The sequence below is a fragment of the Populus euphratica genome, unplaced genomic scaffold (assembly GCF_000495115.2).
Source record: "Populus euphratica unplaced genomic scaffold, PopEup_1.0 scaffold120.1, whole genome shotgun sequence".
NCBI classification, from domain to species: domain Eukaryota; kingdom Viridiplantae; phylum Streptophyta; class Magnoliopsida; order Malpighiales; family Salicaceae; genus Populus; species Populus euphratica.
Window position 1 is genome coordinate 981,495 of NW_011499918.1, and position 18,593 is coordinate 1,000,087.

The 18,593-nt window shown below is 33.0% G+C and overlaps 1 protein-coding gene and 1 pseudogene across 1 annotated transcript; one reads left to right on the plus strand and one right to left on the minus strand.

Annotated features, from left to right (window-relative positions):
* The first annotated feature begins 776 nt into the window (after positions 1-776).
* Positions 777-4,619, plus strand: LOC105134881 (probable receptor-like protein kinase At1g30570). Its single transcript, XM_011039459.1, has 2 exons — positions 777-1,610; positions 1,812-4,619. Exon 2 carries the CDS (start codon positions 1,835-1,837, stop codon positions 4,343-4,345), a length of 2,511 nt encoding a protein of 836 aa, XP_011037761.1. The 5' UTR covers positions 777-1,610; positions 1,812-1,834; the 3' UTR covers positions 4,346-4,619.
* An 8,487-nt stretch (positions 4,620-13,106) lies between these two features.
* Positions 13,107-17,146, minus strand: LOC105134882 (probable LRR receptor-like serine/threonine-protein kinase At4g26540; annotated as a pseudogene).
* Between the last annotated feature and the right edge of the window lie 1,447 nt (positions 17,147-18,593).

The window sequence follows — 18,593 nt, forward strand, 5'->3', positions numbered from 1 at the left end:
ATAATCACTCAAAACTACTTGGATTTGATTGTTTTCCTAACCTTTTATTTCCTTGTATTATATTAAAAGGACTAGCAGTCCAACAACCTAAAATGGATAAATTTCAAATATATGTGTCACTTTTATAATCTTCATCATGATGATCTTTATTATAAAAAAATATCAAATTTCCTGGGTCATTTTAATTTTTTTCTCAACATGAATACATTAATCAATGTAAATGCACTGGTCTAACATGTCCCAATCCCCTAAAATAAAATATATGTTAATTGATAAATTCTTCGCAATCAATTCAACTAGGTTTATCTAATATTTTCTTATACAGTAAATCTAGAAATTCTATAAAATTTATACTTATCAATTATATGTTATGGTGTATGATTATAGTACAGAGGTAAAAAAGATAAAGATAATATCAATAAAAAAAATATTTTTTTGTACCTTTTATTTTAAAAATATAAAAAACCACTCTCAAATTATTACAAAAACATATTTATACATGTTTTTTATATTTTTATCTTTATTTTTTTCAACTAAAATGTTTATGTTTATATTATTTATATTTTTTTCTTTCTAAAAAAAATAACCAAAACTTATGTTTTTAAATTTATTGTTAACTAAGCTAGCATAATGGATTCAGTGCTAAAAAAACTGGATGCTAAAAACCCTAATCTCTAGTAAAATGTAAAAGAAAAGGAAAAAGAAAACTAGCGTGAGAAACAAGAGTCGGCAACGTATTCTCTTGTCCCACGCTGCATAAACATAAAGAAATTGTACTAGTGACTAGGATAAATGTATTTTCAATGCAATTGTGGATGCAGATTGAAGAGAGGAGGAAGACATGCAAGCATGTTAGATGGCAGGCGTTAACTGGTTAATTTGACCATAGAGATGAGATCAGGACAAGGACCCTCAAGGACCTAATAGGGGTACTCTTGGTACGGTCAATAAAGGAGGCAAGGCGCAGCTGTTTTAGCTCTAGCTGAAACTCAAAGGGTAGTTTTGTTAATCCTCAGTCACTACAGTACAGGATCACTGCTCATCATCTTCCAGACATCTGCATGTGACTCACCTCACCAATAATGGAACCCCATCTCATCGATCTCTGGTTACACTGCCCAAAAACCACCATAAGTAGAGAAAAATACTATCATAAGATCACAAAAGATGTTGTCTTTGTGTGAGATAGCCTTATGACAACAGTTAAAAAAGATTATAATAAAAAGGAGGCTTAAGCCATGTCAGATTCTTGTCTTTAAAGCATAGAACGGACAACTACAGGATGGAAAGAAGTGAACTTTCCAATCCTTTTTTTTTTTTTTTTAACTACAACCCATGTTCTATTTCCTTTGTTTTGATAGCCACAATTAGTATTTTCAAGATTTGTTTCTTGCGATAATTTTCTCTAGATTTCAATCTCATTTCCTGTGAGCAAAAGTTTGTTTCTTTACATCTCATTGCCATTTTGTATTCAGTTCTTGCATGTTTCTTCTTGCTTCATCAGATCTGAATGGTGTCTGGGGTTGCTGATTGGAGAGGGTGGATTCATGGAGGATGTGCAGCTGGTTTTTGATAAACATTATTCAGATGCCTGTATGGGACTAGAGAAGGTAACTTGATGCACTGTTGAAGTCTGTTGAGAATTCTTGATGCTGCTTTAATGTATGAAATTGTTGTGAGCCTTTTGATGATGGTGGTGAGGTAATTTGGGTGAATAAAGAGATGGGATTTTCACGCATTTTGTGAAATACTGTTTTTTTTCTTGGCTGGTTCTTGTTGGACAATCGAGGATTGATTTTGTATTTTTGAAGGTTCTTGAGGGAAATTGGCTGTAATGGAGAAGGTCCAGGGAAGAGGGATTTTGGGTCTTGTATTTCTGATCATAGTGTTCCTATCTGTTAGCAGTGGAGAAGCTCAGTCAAAACCTGTTTTGGTAAACTGTGGTGCAAATAGCAGTGTTATTGTGGATGGTAGGAGATGGATTGGTGATTTGGCCCCAAATGATAATTTCACTGTCAGTTCTCCTGGTGTTGCTGCTACTGATTCTACTGCTGATGGCAATTCAACCTTAGGGCCACTCTACAAAACTGCCCGGATTTTCAATGCTTTGAATTATACTTTTGCTGGAATGCAGGGAAACTACTTTCTTAGACTCCATTTTTGTCCATTCCCTTTTGAGAATTATAACGTTAATGAGTCCTCTTTTAGTGTCGTGGCTAATGGTCTGAAACTGATGACTGAGTTCAATGTTCCGGTCGAGATTTCAAACAAGAATTTGCACTTGCAGAATTCCAACAGCAATTCAAGTTCTTTGTCCTTGGTCAAAGAGTATATTCTAGCAATCAATGATGTTCTTGTGGTTGAATTTGTTTCATCTAGGGGATCATTCGGGTTCATAAATGCCATAGAGGTTGTCCCTGTGGTTGGCACACTTTTTGCAGACTCAGTTAGTAAAGTGGGTGGAAGTAATGCCAATTTCAATGTAAGCGGACGGGGGATTGAAACTATGTATCGGTTGAATATTGGGGGACAGGAGATCAAAACTATTCAAGATTCAGAGCTTTGGAGGAAATGGGAAATGGATTCCATCTACATGATTACAGCAGATGCTGGTGTTGAAGTCAGGAATACTTCTAATGTCACTTATTCATCGAACAATGATTCCTTGGTGGCTCCACTTCTTGTATATGAAACAGCAAGGATCATGTCCAACACAGAAGTCTTGGAGAAAAAGTTTAACATGTCATGGAAATTCGAAGTAGATCCTGGTTTTGATTATTTAATCCGGTTACATTTTTGTGAGCTGGTATATGACAAAGCAAACCAGAGGATTTTCAGGGTCTATATAAACAACAAGACAGCTGCTGATAGCTTTGATGTTTATGTACGGGCAGGAGGGAAGAACATAGCATATCATCAGGATTATTATGATACGGTTTCCTCCAAGACCAACACCCTTTGGGTCCAACTGGGTCCTGACACTGCAGTTGGTGCTTCAGGAACTGATGCTCTCTTGAACGGACTGGAGATTTTCAAGCTGAGCCGAAGTGCGAATCTTGCATATGCTGACAGAATTGATTCAACTGAGAAATCTGGAAGTCATTCAAAATCTTGGACTCTCTGGTTGGGGGTTGGAGCAGGTGTAGCTTCTGTCCTCATTGCTGCTATTACATTTACTTGCATCTTTTGCTTCGGCAAATATCGAAGAAAACAAATGAGTGATGCCAAAGGCAACCCTCCTGGATGGCGGCCACTATTCATGCATGGTGCTGTTGTAAGTAGCATTGCTTATAATAAGGGAGGGGTCCGTTCTCTAAATGGATCGTTGGCAGCGTCTACTAGAGTTGGCAGGCGTTTCACCTTGTCAGAGATTCGTGCGGCAACGAACAATTTTGATGACAGTTTGGTGATAGGAGTTGGAGGCTTTGGTAAAGTATACAGTGGGAAGATTGAAGATGGCACACTTGCAGCAATCAAACGGTCAAACCCACAATCCAAGCAAGGCTTGACTGAATTTGAAACAGAAATTGAGATGCTTTCAAAGTTAAGGCACAGGCATCTGGTCTCGTTGATTGGGTTCTGCGAAGAACAGAATGAAATGATCTTGGTTTATGAGTATATGGCAAATGGAACTCTTCGAAGTCATCTTTTTGGGAGTGATTTCCCACCATTGACATGGAAGCAGCGACTAGAAGCATGCATTGGTGCCGCCAGGGGACTCCATTATCTCCATACCGGAGCAGATCGTGGAATAATTCACAGGGATATTAAGACAACCAACATACTGCTTGATGAAAATTTTGTAGCAAAAATGGCAGATTTTGGGTTGTCTAAAGCTGGTCCAGCTTTGGACCACACACATGTTAGTACAGCAGTGAAAGGAAGCTTTGGATATCTTGATCCTGAATACTATCGTCGACAGCAGTTGACTGAGAAATCTGATGTCTACTCATTTGGCGTGGTGTTGTTTGAAGTTGTTTGCTCTCGACCTGTTATAAACCCAAGCTTGCCAAAAGACCAGATCAACCTCGCAGAGTGGGCAATGAAGTGGCAGCGGCAGAAATCACTGGAGACCATCGTTGACCCACGTCTCGGAGGAAATTCTTGCCCTGAGTCATTGAAGAAGTTTGGAGAGATAGCAGAAAAATGCCTTGCTGATGAGGGGAAGAATCGTCCAACAATGGGGGAAGTTCTGTGGCATTTGGAATTTGTCTTGCAACTTCATGAAGCCTGGATGCGCGCCAATGCCACCACTGAAACCTCCATTACTAGTAGTCAAGCATTGGAGGATTTGGAGCTCAGAGTAGCAGAAGAGGCACGACGCCCCCCTCTCGCCTTGGAATAAGAGACTGATAGACCTCACGAGGAAGGGTGATGGACAATCTGCTGAAACAAAAACCTAAGAAAATAGCATGCTGCAGCTGGATTTCACAGTGGAACGGCCCAAGTGTCTAGCGAAAGCTAGAAATTACATTCATTACAGTGTTTTTATCATTATGGTCCTAAATTCTTTTATTTTGTTCAATCAGATTATGTGCTTGAGGTAACTGTTATTATGTCCATATTAACTTTACTAGCGAGTGGAGTGAAGTAAGGCATGATCTTCATAGTGTTTTATATCTTATTATGTGTAATATAGCTTGTTTTAGGGGAAATCCAGTGCGGTAGTAATTATTTTTTAATATATATATATATATATATATATTAAAAATAATAATTTTTAACATTAACACATCAAAACAAAACAATCTGAAAGTATAAAAAAAATAATTTTAAACAAATAATTAAAAAAAATATTATGAAACACATGTTGTATGGCAACCCCAAATAACCTTTAATCAAGTTGATTCTAAAGCCAGTTTTTGAGATTTGAAAAACCAAGATATGGATTCATTTCAATCCATGCCATTTTTATATTCTTGCATAGCATGATGTTGCATTATATATATAGGGAGCATGAAGTGGGATTAAATTGATAAGCTATAAATTTCTCTTCAACTTTATAATTAGATACATAACTACTTGCTAAAGTTGCTTACAAGAATGGGCTATAGAGCTCAGCTATATAGCTCAATCCAGAAAGAAAGTTTAAATTGTACATGGAACATTAAAAATCACAAAATACTAATTATTATATTCTTTTTAGCCTTTCAAAATTCAACAAAACAAGTACATTTAGCTTATTTGTATCCATCTCATTAACAATTTCTAAAACCACCCATTGAATGTTGTCTTTTTGATAATGGAATCACTTTATTTTAAATAAATGTATAGGTGTGTTCTTGATCATTTTATTTCATCATGGTTAGCTTCAGGATTATAGGAATAAAAGGTTTTGAATGAAGCAAAACACATCTAAAGTAATAGTAATTTCATAGATAAAAGAAAAAATAAATCATGAATTAAGGCTTAAAAGTCATCATCTCATAAGAAAGCCTAAAAAGCATGTGGAAGAGAGAACAATCCAACAAAAAAAATGATATTTTTGATGAGACCATGATGGTGCGTAAAATTATACAAGATGCTAAAAGGGTGGTTGTTAGTTTACTTACAAAAAAGTTAAAGCATAGTTTTTAATTCTAGTCTTTCTTTATAATTGTTTATTGATTGTTAGCCGTATTATAGAATTGTTTCACTTCTTGTTTGAAATAGAATATTTGATTTTTACAATTTTAATTTTTATTGAAAACTATTTTTTTAGGGCTATATTTATTTGTATGGACTCATATCATCTTAAGTTTATTTACTTTTCCTACAAAGCATGTGTAGTAATTGAGTTGAGAAAGAAACTATATGGAAAGAGATTTCCTTCTGATATCATGGAGGCAATGATTTCCAGAGCAGGTGCATGACTGACTTTATTTTATGAAGTGCTTCTTCAAGCTGTGTAGTGAGTTCCCATGTTCCTTTTATTGTTAGTATTTGATGGCATTTCTCTTTTCACTGAAGGATTTTTATGCTTCTATTGACATTAAAATATATGGACCTTTACAAATGTCTTTTAGAAGTTCTTGATCTTTTATTTTGCTATAGAGGGATGATTAATGATGGCTTGTAGACAGAAACATCTGTTGGTTTTAAACCAATCATGTTTCAAGGTTCAATCAATGTTTTATTCTTAGTTTTATGATTTTTCTTGTTTCTATAAATATACAGTACTATTTTATCATCAATATCAATTTATATCATAGTCGCTTATACTTTTATGCTAAAGATGTCTAATTATAGCAAGTAAAGCAAGTCTTAACAATATTGCTCTCTTTACTTTGAAAGCTTGAAACCAATAAGAGAAAAGTGGTGATTTTGGAAATGAAAAGGTGGAAATTATGGAAGAAGTTGTTTCGAACTCATCAAATGAGAATGAGCTTGATTGTTGTTGGATGAGATGAATTATATCTTTTTAATTGAATTTTATTGAAAAGGAAAATAAAAGCTCTAATTTTTAGATTGTTAGGGTTTGTTGATATTTGTGAGAGTTACAATTTGTGGGATTGATAATGGGACATTTGAGAATTTTTGGATCAGGGAAAGATTGAAAGAATTGAAAAATAAATTTTGGATTTCTAACTCTATAATGGTTGGCCATGAGTGTGGGTTTTTTTTTTGGAGGTTATTTTATAGTTGTTGATTTACTTGACATGAAATAGATAATGGTAATAATAATTCAAGAGAAAAAATAAAAAAATCAATGAGAAATAAAACCTAAGGCGGCCATGGGGAACATTTAAAGGAGATGGGAAAATGTTTCAAATTTATGATGTTGGAAGTTTATTAAATGTGTAGGAATGATAAATTGTATTTGGAAAAGAGTTTTGGGTTGAATACTTTGAATTTTATAATGCTTGTGTGTTTTTGAAAAATTAGGTAATGAGGATTTAATGATGCGGAATGTGTATAAATAATGTGAAAGCCTTAAGGATTAAGTGCTAATATAATTGTGGTAGAAGAAATAAATGACATGTATTGAAATAAATATTTTTGTTGTTTAAAAAATATAAATGATGGATAAAATTCTGATTGTTTATATGTTGTTTTGGTAGGATTGAATATTGAAATAAATACATTTAAGAAAAAAAAAACAGAGAAGAAGAAGTAAAAGAGATATGAAAAATTTAAGGATTTTGTTAAGATTTGGTCAAATGATTATTTAAATAATTTTGAAAAAATATATGTGAAGATAACCTTTATAAATTGATTAAATTGTATTGTTTAAATAGTTTATGTGTTGATTGTATTTAAAGTGGATTTTTAAATAGGATATATGACTTTTATGTTAGGTTTGTATTGTAGGAAGTATGAGAATAAAACTTTGAAATATTAATGTGAGAATGTGAATTTAATAATATAAAGTTAGGGTTAATTAATTGTGTTAACAATTTAGGAAATTGATGAAATAAAATAAAATTTGATGAAAGACATGAGTTTCTTGATTTATAAGTGGTGGGCTATATATTGAATTTAGAGATTTTTTATTTATTTTGATGATCAATTGTTGAGGGTTTGTGTATTATATGTTTGACATTAAAATTAACATGTTTGAGAAATAACATGACAAATTATGAGTTTTACTATAATTGGTCAAATTTCTAGTTTAGAGAATTTGGAAAGATTTAAAAGGTTAACTATGGTTAATTGATTTAAGTTGTATATTTCATAAATATTTGATGTGCGATAGTAATTACAAATGGGATTGAGTTAGATTAAATATTGCATGTCTAGTTAATTGATTGTATTAGAGTTTGATCAATTTCAAACTTTTATATATGAAATGTGTAGGTGAATATTTAGTATTTCATTGATTATTATATGTTTTTGCTATCTATCACCCACCTTGCTTTAAGTAAAAGAAGCATTTTATTTAATTATTTATTATTGTAAATGAAATATATGAATATTATTTGGTGAATGTTACAAGTTTAAATTTGAAATAAATCATGTTAATGTGAATTTGATATGAAGTAGGAAAACACAAATATATATGATTTATGTGAGTATAAATTCATTATGATCTAAAAATGTCATGTAGGATATATATATATATATATATATATATATATATATATATATATATATGGTTATGTTTATGGGGAAAAATTATTATGTAAAATTTAAACCAACTGTGATGGCGGAATTTATTATATGAGAAATTAAGGGATTGGAAAAACTAATAAGAAAAGTTGAATGGACCATAATAGCATAAATATAATAAGGAAAAAAAATTAATTGACTACAATGATAAAATTTATTACATAACTTTTATCTTGTCCATAACAGTGAAATTTAATAGGAAAAAAATAAATTGATCACAATGATGGATCTAACATACTAAATATTAATCTAGCTACAAAAATGAAAGATATTATATTTTGAAATATGAATTATTTATAATTAAAAATAATTCATAGTCATGGATAATTTTAATGAGCCATAAATTGGCTTAAGTAATATTAATATTGAAAATATATGAGTGAGTCTTAAATGAGCTTAAATGAGCTTGAGGAATATTTGAGATTTTAAAGTGATATAAATGAGCTATATTAAGTAGGATTGATGTTGTGAATGGAGATTTTTAATGATAATCCATAAATGAGACCATGAAATTCAAAATGAATTAATAAAAGTGTAGCTAGTAAAAAATGATTTAATAAATGTTAAAAAAATAAATATAATTGATAAACCAGAGTAAAAGGAAAGTATAATTCAAGGTATGGAATGTGTTCAACGAACCTATAAGAAGGTTAAAGTTAGAGTTTTAAACATTGAATATGATGAATAAACATAACAAGATTAGGATATTGGATAGTTTAATAAAACCTAAATTGATTTGGGCTATGAACAAAGAGTAATTGAGATGATTATATAAAGAAGGCTAAATAAAATTATAAATGAAGATGATTGTAACAATACAATTGCTATAATTAATTTAAAATATAATTGATGAATGTTTGAGATGAGTGAAGAATTGGATTCTTAATCAAGAGGTATCGTGAACAAGACAATGATAGTTCAATGATTATATAAAATAAAAATAAAAATAAAAATAGAAGTTTATCTATTGTTTAAAAAAGAAAGAAAAAGTGTATTAGACTAAGAATTTATTAAAAAACTAATGTGTTTATAAAGGTGTTAAAGAGATGAGAATTGCTTGTTTAGTTTTGAAAAGTATTAGTAACTATGATGGTGAAATTGTGTATGTTAATTGTGTGATTGTATTTGTTTTTTGGGTACTGATTAGTACTTAAAAGTGCATTTTTATCATGATTTTATATCATCATTTTGCACTTGAAATATCAATAACTCCTTAACTAAAATATGTTTTATAATAATGTATCTAATAATATAAGATACCTATAATTTATGGTAAATATCTATTTTTAATGCAGGCCTATCACATAAATGAAAGGATTGATTGATGACTTGAAGAACTTAAATTGCAAGGATAAAGAGATGACCAAACTTAGAAAAGAGATGTCGGTGCAATCCAAACCAGAACACTGTTCGGTAATTGGGTCATATCTAGAGCTATATATCTCAGATTTAGGTCAAATTTATATGGATGGAAAGGTAAGACATAGGCCTACAACTTTCATATGGAGCCCAAGATCTAAAAAGGCCATTATCAAGTCCAAATTGTAGCAACAACAAAGAAGCCCGAATCTGTCTTCCAGCCCGAGCACTGTTCGGTATTTTGGCCATATCTGGAGTTCTAGAAGTCCAAATGAGCTGAAGTTTTTACACAAGAAAGCTGAGACAATTGCCTACAACTTTCATGTTTGCAACTGGCTCCAATTTTGACGTTATCAATGACGTTTTGGGCAGACAAGAGAAGATAAGGATTGTCACCAAGTCAAAAGTTGGTCACCCACTTATCAATTAGTCATCAAATCAATAGTTCCCATTTTTGGCCTATAAAAGGAGGCATTTGCCATGCATTTAGGCATCTTGATTTCCAGATCAAGATCATGCTCTTCCTTTCTCTCTTTGTATTTTTTATGCTTTGTTTTCATTAATATTAAGTTTATGCCTTTCATTTCCTTTCCTTTACTTAGTTAACTTTTATGTTCTTATTTTGTTTATCTATTTTGCTTTCTTTCATTATGTCTAGCTAAGTTAATTATGTCAAGGTGAAAAGGTTACACTAATGGTGTAAGAATAAGTATAATGTAAACTTAATATGGACTTTAATGTTTGATACTAACATGTTTTATATTTGTTATCTTGTTCACTCTTTAATACTTTGCTTGTTAAATGACTAATCTTGATTTATGTTACATAACACTTGGTACAACAAATGTTTGGCACTTTCATAGCCCATAATGTATGGTATAACCGACACCTGAGCTATGAAAGGAACTTGATTTGTTGTTAACATAAGTTATAATCATGAATGCTTGACGAGATTTACAAGTATTAGCATTAATTGAATAAGATGACTAATGTAATCATGTTAACAATATATAATCTGATTGGAACCTCCTTTGTGTGTGGTTTCCAATTCAATAATAAGAGTTTATACTATACTTGTTTGATATACCATTAGTGGAACAATCTTTTAGTCGTGTCAGGTACCTTCTTTTAAAGGACTCAATCCTAAATAATGTTATCGATGTATCTAGTTTTTATATTCAATAAAACTTGTAATATCTTATCAAAATTTTGCAAATAAAATTGTATGCATATCATCAAGAGTGTTATAACCTTATGATATTTGTATGTCAAAATATGTATTAAAGTATTTGTGAATAAAATTAATGAATTTAGAATTAGAGACTATCTTTATTATATAAAAAAAAATACCTTTAAATTTCAAGTGTATGACAATTAAAAAATCACCTTTATTTTTATTTCAAGATTATATTTAATATTTAACATTTACCTTGATTTGGTATTGTTTGTGTAGCCTATATCAAAACAACACTTTACCCCTATATTTTTAGTCAATTATTACACCTATACATATTTCGAGGAGAATTAGCTAGCACTAATTTCAAGTGTCATTTCTTTGCTAACAAGATACCTGAGTGTCTTATTGATATCTATTAGACTAACTCACTCTGATTGTAAGGCCTTTGGTGGAGCAAATTCTCTCCAAGATTAAGTCGTAGACCTCAACTTCTCTTACTTGTATTCAACGTCTTTAACTAATCAAATCAATTTTTTTTTCATCTAGGTTTATCAGTCCTCTATGTTTATTCTCCATTGTTCTATTATTAAAAAGATAAAAGGATATCTTTGATGCCTTCCTTTACAAATGCCACTCTCTCTTCCACTTAAGGGTTAAGATGGTCTGGGCCTATATTTGTTATCCCTTTAAGGAGGGTGGCCTAGGAATAAAAAGGCTTAAACTTGAAATAAAGTTATTATTCTTAAACATATTTGGCGATAACAATTCTCATAGACATGTACTTCTAGCATGTCAGGCCTTCTTCAGTGTCCTCTTTGTCATTAAAGAAGATTCTACTCAGTAGAGATTAATGTAAAGGGAAGCTTGTTTCTAATACTGGTGATGAAACTACTACCTCTTTGTGTTTTGACTATTGGTTGCCAAATGAACAACAATTATGTAACCTAGTTCTAATATTGGTGATGAGACTATTATCTTTTTGTGTTTAGACTATTGGCTGTCAAATGGACAACAATTATGTGACCTAGTGCCTTTCAAAGTGCTCATTTCTATTATGCTATCGTGGAATGGTAATGTCTCAGACATCATTGATGAGAATACTTGGGTTTTCTAATTAGGTAGACCGAAGCTCCAGTATATTTACGACTCGATTACTTTTAACCCCAAGAATGCCTTATTAGACCATTATTTCTAGAATGGTCACTCAATGGCAAGGTTATCTATTGACTTGGCATGAGAAGTTCTTAAAGATTTCACACCCATAAACTCTATGTACCAACTTCTTTGTTTTTCAAGTTTCATCTTGAGACATTGTTTTATCTTATGGCTTGCTTTTATGGATTGTTTCAACACTATAAACATACTACATGCTTTTCTATTAATTTCCTTTTCGACACATATTCTTTAGGGGTCACAAGTTGAGACACATGAATATTTATTCTTTCAGTATTCTATTTCTGGTATAGTTTAGGGTGCTATCACTAGCATGACTTTTATGAGTTGACCTTCTTTGACATAGCATTAACTACTTTATTGGGCATACATGCTGTTGAAAAAAAAAGGAATTTATGCATCTATTTGCTCAGTTAACCCTTTTAGCCTCGATTTATTTCATCTGGTATGAGAGAAGTAACTAAGTTTTTTATAAGATTTATCGATATCATCATATGAGGATATTTTTGATTTGGTCTAGTCTTGTTTGGTAGAGCTTGAACCAAGGTTTTACATCGTAGCTACTTTCAGGTTCATTTAGTGCATCAAAGATTCATAAGATATCATTGCTTTTGTTGATATTGAGATTTTGTTTAGTACAAGTTCATATGTAATCAACTAATCGAATGGTTAAGAAATTTCAAGAAACCAGTTGTTTGGTAGAGCTTTAACCGACTCATGTGTTGTTTGTCTTCACAACTTATTGGTAGAGCTTTAACCGACTCATGTGTTATTTGTCTTCACAACTTTTATTCCTTTTCATTTCTTTTTTTTAGCTTTTACTTCTTTTCCTTGTTATTATTCATCAGATAAACTAGGATAACAAGTATTTATACTATTTAAGGTATATATCTCCTACTCTATACAGTTTCTTTCCTTTCATGCAATTACTCTTAAAACAACAAAAAAAATAAAAGAGTGGACGAGCTTACGTCTCTCTCCTGACTACTATAATTATCGCGTGGGTCTCGAAACCTCTTGCATGTGAGCAATATTTGTTTATAAATCATTATCTTGCTTTTCCAAACAGGTCTGATGATCCTGCTTGTGCATGTGCATGTGCTTCCGAGTTAAGACATACAGTCTCTTATAAATCAAGTTTAGTATGCTTTGAAAGAGCTTTTTCTTGTTCCTTGCTAGAAAGTCTCTCTCAGACAGCACATGGTCATGTGATGTTAGAAACGTGGGTCCATGTGAGCTCTGATGGAAAGACTGGATTTATTATGCGAGAGAGAGAGAGAGAGAGAGGGAGGGAGAGAATCCTTTCCCAGGCAATAAATTCTAATTACTTGGATCCAAATGTGCTAATCATTGGTCCACATGCCTTGCAGTCATTCTCTTGCCACTAAGTAACAGCTTCCATCCCTACTCCCAGGATAATCCAATCCACCTCTAGTATTGGAGCTATCAAACATCTTTCAATTTAACCCTCTTATGAACCCCTGAAGTTCTTATTTTTGATACATTTGTTAATGTACTTGGCTGAATTTACTCTAATGACTCAGTATTACAGTCTACAGCTCCATATATTGTAAGAATTACAGTTCAAAAGGGAAAAAAGATTATACTAAAAATTCTCACTGTGGTTGCACGTTTTAGTGGATCCTTGTCTTGACTGAAGCACTAAAGAAACCTCCTGCTGTCCAAACCTTTATTCCATATTAGATTGAATCATCTGAGAAGGCAAAGGAACAATCTGAAGATCCTTGTGAAACTACAATCTTAGCAGGAGGTGATGAGCGAACTGCTGTCGAATTAACCCCCTTTGACAGGTCAGGTTCTGGCCTTACGGTCTCAACGTGCCTAATCTCCTTCAGCATTGCAACAACATCCTTCATCATTGGACGATCATCAGCTCGAGTACTGATGCACAGGATTGAAACTGCTAATGTCTGGAGCATTTCGTGCATTGTAGGGTCAGCTCTTCCTCTAAGCTTTGAATCAAGAATGTCAACTGGATCTTTCTTGCTTGCTAAGTGTTCCCTAACCCATTGAACTAAGTGTGCACCATCAGGCAAAGTTGGGTCTAATGGATGTCTTCCTGTTAAAACCTCTAAAAGCACCACCCCAAAACTGTACACGTCACTTTTCTCGGAAATACGCTGCATCGATGCATGCTCTACAGCAAAAACAGAAATTAAGATTAATTAGACATTGCTAGTGATTTAGTGGAATCAAATTAACCGAAGAAATTAAATTAATTTGATTGAACAAAAACGAACAAGTACCTGGAGCCATATATCCATAAGAACCAGCAAGTTGAGGTCTTGGACTCGGCTTGCATAAATCATCATCAGATTTGTTATTTACCACTCTTGCTAGGCCGAAGTCAGCTAGGTAAGGTTCGTAGCTTGGTCCTAAAAGCACATTCATGGCTTTAACATCCCCATGTAGAATAGGTGGAACACAATCATGGTGCAGGTATGCAAGTGCGTGTGCCACACCTAACAAAACATCATATCTAGCTTCCCATTCTGCTCCTCCCTTGCCAGCACCATGAAGAAGGGAGCTCAAGCTTCCATTTGGGAGGTAATCATAGAAAAGCATTTTCAAATTCTTGTTTGAACACCAGCCCAGAAGCCGGACAATATTTCGGTGTCTGATTGAACCGAGTGTCCGAATTTCAGAATTGAATGCTCCAGACTCCTCTGAAGACCACATCTTCTTTACAGCTATCATCTCCCAGTTTGGAAGGGTCACCCTGTACACAACTCCAGAGCTGCCAGTGCCTATGACATTAGATGATGTTAGATTTTTAACAATGTCGTTGACGGAGAATTCAAGCTTCTGATACAAATTCATTTCCCATGTATCATCTTCCATCAGCCCATGATTATCAACACGAGCACGAACTAGCATGTAGATTGTTAGTAGTATCAGTACTACACCGGCACTGAGAAGAACAGACATCAGTAGTCTCATTGCTGATCTAGTGTGTGCTCCAGGTCCCAAGTTGTCTGCTGGTGTTGCTACTCCTCCAGAAATGTAGAGTCCTTGATTTGAAGCAAGATCGCTTATCGGAAGCTTTCGAAAAAATTGGGTGTTAGGCAATTCACCAGAGAAGTCATTGAAGGAGACATTAAGGGAAACGAGGTTTTGGAGATTTGCAAGAACATCCAAGCTTCCTTCAAGCTTGTTGTGAGAGATGTCAAGTACTCCCAATTTGCTGAGATCAGAGAATTGCGATGGGATCTTGCCAGAAAACTGGTTGCAGCTTAGGTTGAGAGAGATTTCCAGTGATGGAATTTGACCAAGTTCCTTTGGAATTTCTCCAGAGAAACCATTGTCTCCAAGATTAAGCAATTGTAGCTTAATGCATGACAATATCTCTGCTGGAATTCCTCCTGTAAGTTGATTCTTCGCCAAATTAAGCTTGGTTAATTCAATCAATGAACCAATGCTATGAGCCAGTGAACCTGTAAGCCTATTGTCTGAGACATCCACATACTTTAGGCTTTTAGGCAGAGTATCAGGTACAGAACCAGTGATCCCATTTGAATGGAGATCAAGAAACTCAAGATTTTCACATCCAGATACTGATGAAGGGATTCCTCCAACAAGAAGATTGTTGCTCAAATCAATGAAATTCAAACTCTTCAACTTTTCGATCTCCGATGGAATAGTACCTCCTAACCTGTTGCCATTCAGCCTCAACCTGTACAAGTTGGTGCAGTTTCCTATATCAGGCGGTATAAAGCCGGATAATTCATTGGAAAGTATCAGTAGCTTGGTGAGATTTTGCAATCCGAAAATCTGCTTTGGTATTGAACCAAAAAGACTGTTATATGAAAGATCAAGAGCCTGAAGATTGACACACTCTGAAAGAGACTCTGGGATATTGCCTGTGAGATTGTTCTTCCAGGCAAAAAATAGAGTCAAGCTCTTTAGGTTGCCGATACCAGCAGGAATCTCACCGGAGATTCCATTATTGTCTACTTCAAGATGAGTGAGAGCTGTGCAGTTTGTGATTTCAACAGGTATGGTACCTGATAACTGATTAACACTCAGCTGAAGCTCTTCAAGCTTCAAAAGGTTTCCAAAGCTTCTTGGTATGCTTCCTGCTAGAAGATTCTCGGATAAATCAATGACTGTAAGCTCTGTGCAACTTCCAATCTCATCCGGGATTGCCCCAACTATGCTGTTCTGCCACAAGAGCAGACTCTGAAGCTTGCTGAGTTCCCCAATTCGCCTTGGGATTGGACCGGATATAGAATTCTGATATAGATACAGGTTCTGCAACTCACTGCAATCTCCAATCGCTTCTGGGATAGCACCTGATAATAGTGTTGCGTAAATGGCTATAGTTTGAATCCTTTTTAGCATCCCAATTGATGAAGGAAGAATCCCAGAAATGCTGGTTTCGGCAAGGCCTAAAACAACCAATTCGGTGCAATTTCCAATCTCCTGAGGCAGCTCACCCTTAACATTTTTATTCCCACCTGCTCGAAAAATCTGTAATCTTCTCAATGCTCCAATACTCTGTGGAATTTCTCCGCTGAGTTGATTGTCAAAGAGAGTCAAATACACTAGACTTGAAAGGTTTCCAATATCAGAAGGAATGGCACCTTCAAGAAAATTTGTATTGAGAGACAAAGTTTTTGAGAGACAAATTTTGCAACTTCCTTAGTCTGCATATTTCCTCTGGGATTTCACCTGAGAGAGAATTATCACTAAGATCAATGAGAGTAAGCTCAAGATAATCTCCGAACGCTTTTGGTATTGCACCGGTAAGATTGGTTGATGAAAGGATAAGGCTCTTCAAGGACTTGAGAGGCTGAAAATTTGAAGGCAGTGGGCCTTGCAAATCTACTGCTCTCAAGTTTATCTCTATAATGTTGCCATCTGAGTTGCAATGGACCCCAAACCATTTGCATGGACTTGAGTCTAAAGGGTTCCAAGAATTGAGTACATCTGTGGAGGTGTTTAAACTGTTCTTCCATGCTAAAAGGGCTTGGCCTTGTTCATCGATGGAGTAACAAGAACGAAAGAAAAGAGAGTTTATAGATAGAAGTAAGGTGAAGGAGAAGATACAGGGAGAAAATAAGAGATTCCTTAGAGGAGCAGGCATTGCTGCTGATAGAAGAGAAGAGTTGGTCTGTGTTGGGATTGTTGAGGGGGGAACCCCATGTTTTGTTTATAGAAGAAAAGCAGAAGATCTGGATCCAAGACCACCACCACCTTCTTCTTTTTTTTTTCTTTCTTTATTATTAATATTCTAATTGACATAGCTGTTAATTCAGACATGTTGATGCAGATGCACATTTGGTTTTATTTAAAGTTATTAGTGAATGGATGCTCTATTCTTTTATGAATGAGACTTTTTTTTTTTTTTTGTAATTTAGTATTTAATTAGTATCTCAAAACAGAAAAAATAAAGACAATTTAAACAAAAGAGATATATCGTATATTATTTCTGTTTTAAAAGAATATAAATTCATTCTAAAATCATTATAAGGCAAATTTATTTTATATTTTTATCTTGGCTCTCCACTAATGCATTTATATCTTTTATATATCCCCTAGCAAAACTTGGGTTTTTTTTTTTTCGTCATCAATGCGGGGATTGGAGGATTCATGGCCATATAAAGTGGTGGAGCAAAAATTTTAAATAAAAAAGTAAATTATTAATAAATACTTGATATTATATAGTATATAGACATATGTTATATATATAAAAAAGTTAATTAGAAATGCATGTACTAATTTATATCAAGCAAAATTAATTTAAATATATTTTTAAAATAAAAAATTTACATTATAATTATTCTTTTTGAATTTTTATATTTTAAAACTGCTTCATAATGATTTCATTATTAATTTTATTAAAGATATTCTTTCTTAATATATACAATTAAACTTTCATTTATCTATTTCTAAATTTTCCAGGACTAGTGAAATTATTAGCAATATTTTTTTGTTAACTTGTTGTTTTATACAAGTAGGTTAAATATAAATATTAATATATATTTTTTTATTTTTTTATTGTATCTCTAATTTTTTTAGTTGTCTAATATTTTATTTTTAATCACTACTAAGTTAATCACCATCATTTTCATATGAAATTCATAACAAAATGCATATTAATTCATCAAAATTTATTTTAATTTATATTCACATGCATATAATATTATTTATACATCTATTAATTTAACAAATCCATAAATTATCATTAACTCTAACATTTTTAATAACTAATTATTAAGGAATAAAACTAAAATTAGATATGGAAATAAATAAAAAAATAAAACAAAATCAATTAAAATATAGAAGGTTACTTATTTAACTAATTAATAGTTTAGGATTTGAAGAGAAACTTTGTAAAAAGAAGAGAGGTAGGAACAATAATTTTTTTAAAAAAAAACTTGAATTAATTAATAGTTAATAAAAAAATTAAACTTGTTAACTTATTATATTAAAATTTTAATGTAAAAAATATTTTGAAAAAAAGTTAAAGAGGCAATTGCCCTCTCAATCTGGCTCCGACACTGGTATACTAACCCTAAACCCTAATGGGTAAAAAGCTGCTTATTTTTCACCAAGAGTAAGTCCCACCAGATCGAGCAGCAAAAGAGAAATCTGGTGCTGAATGACTTGCTAACCAAATTTCCCTTTTAATGATTCACTTTTTAGAGTTATTCAATCCTGTTTCCTCTTTTCAAGTCAAGTTGAACCATCTTGCATGCACTTTTCTGGTCACATAACAGCTACAAGCTTTCAAGAACAAGGAAATTAAATCTCCAAAGATTTTTTTTTATTG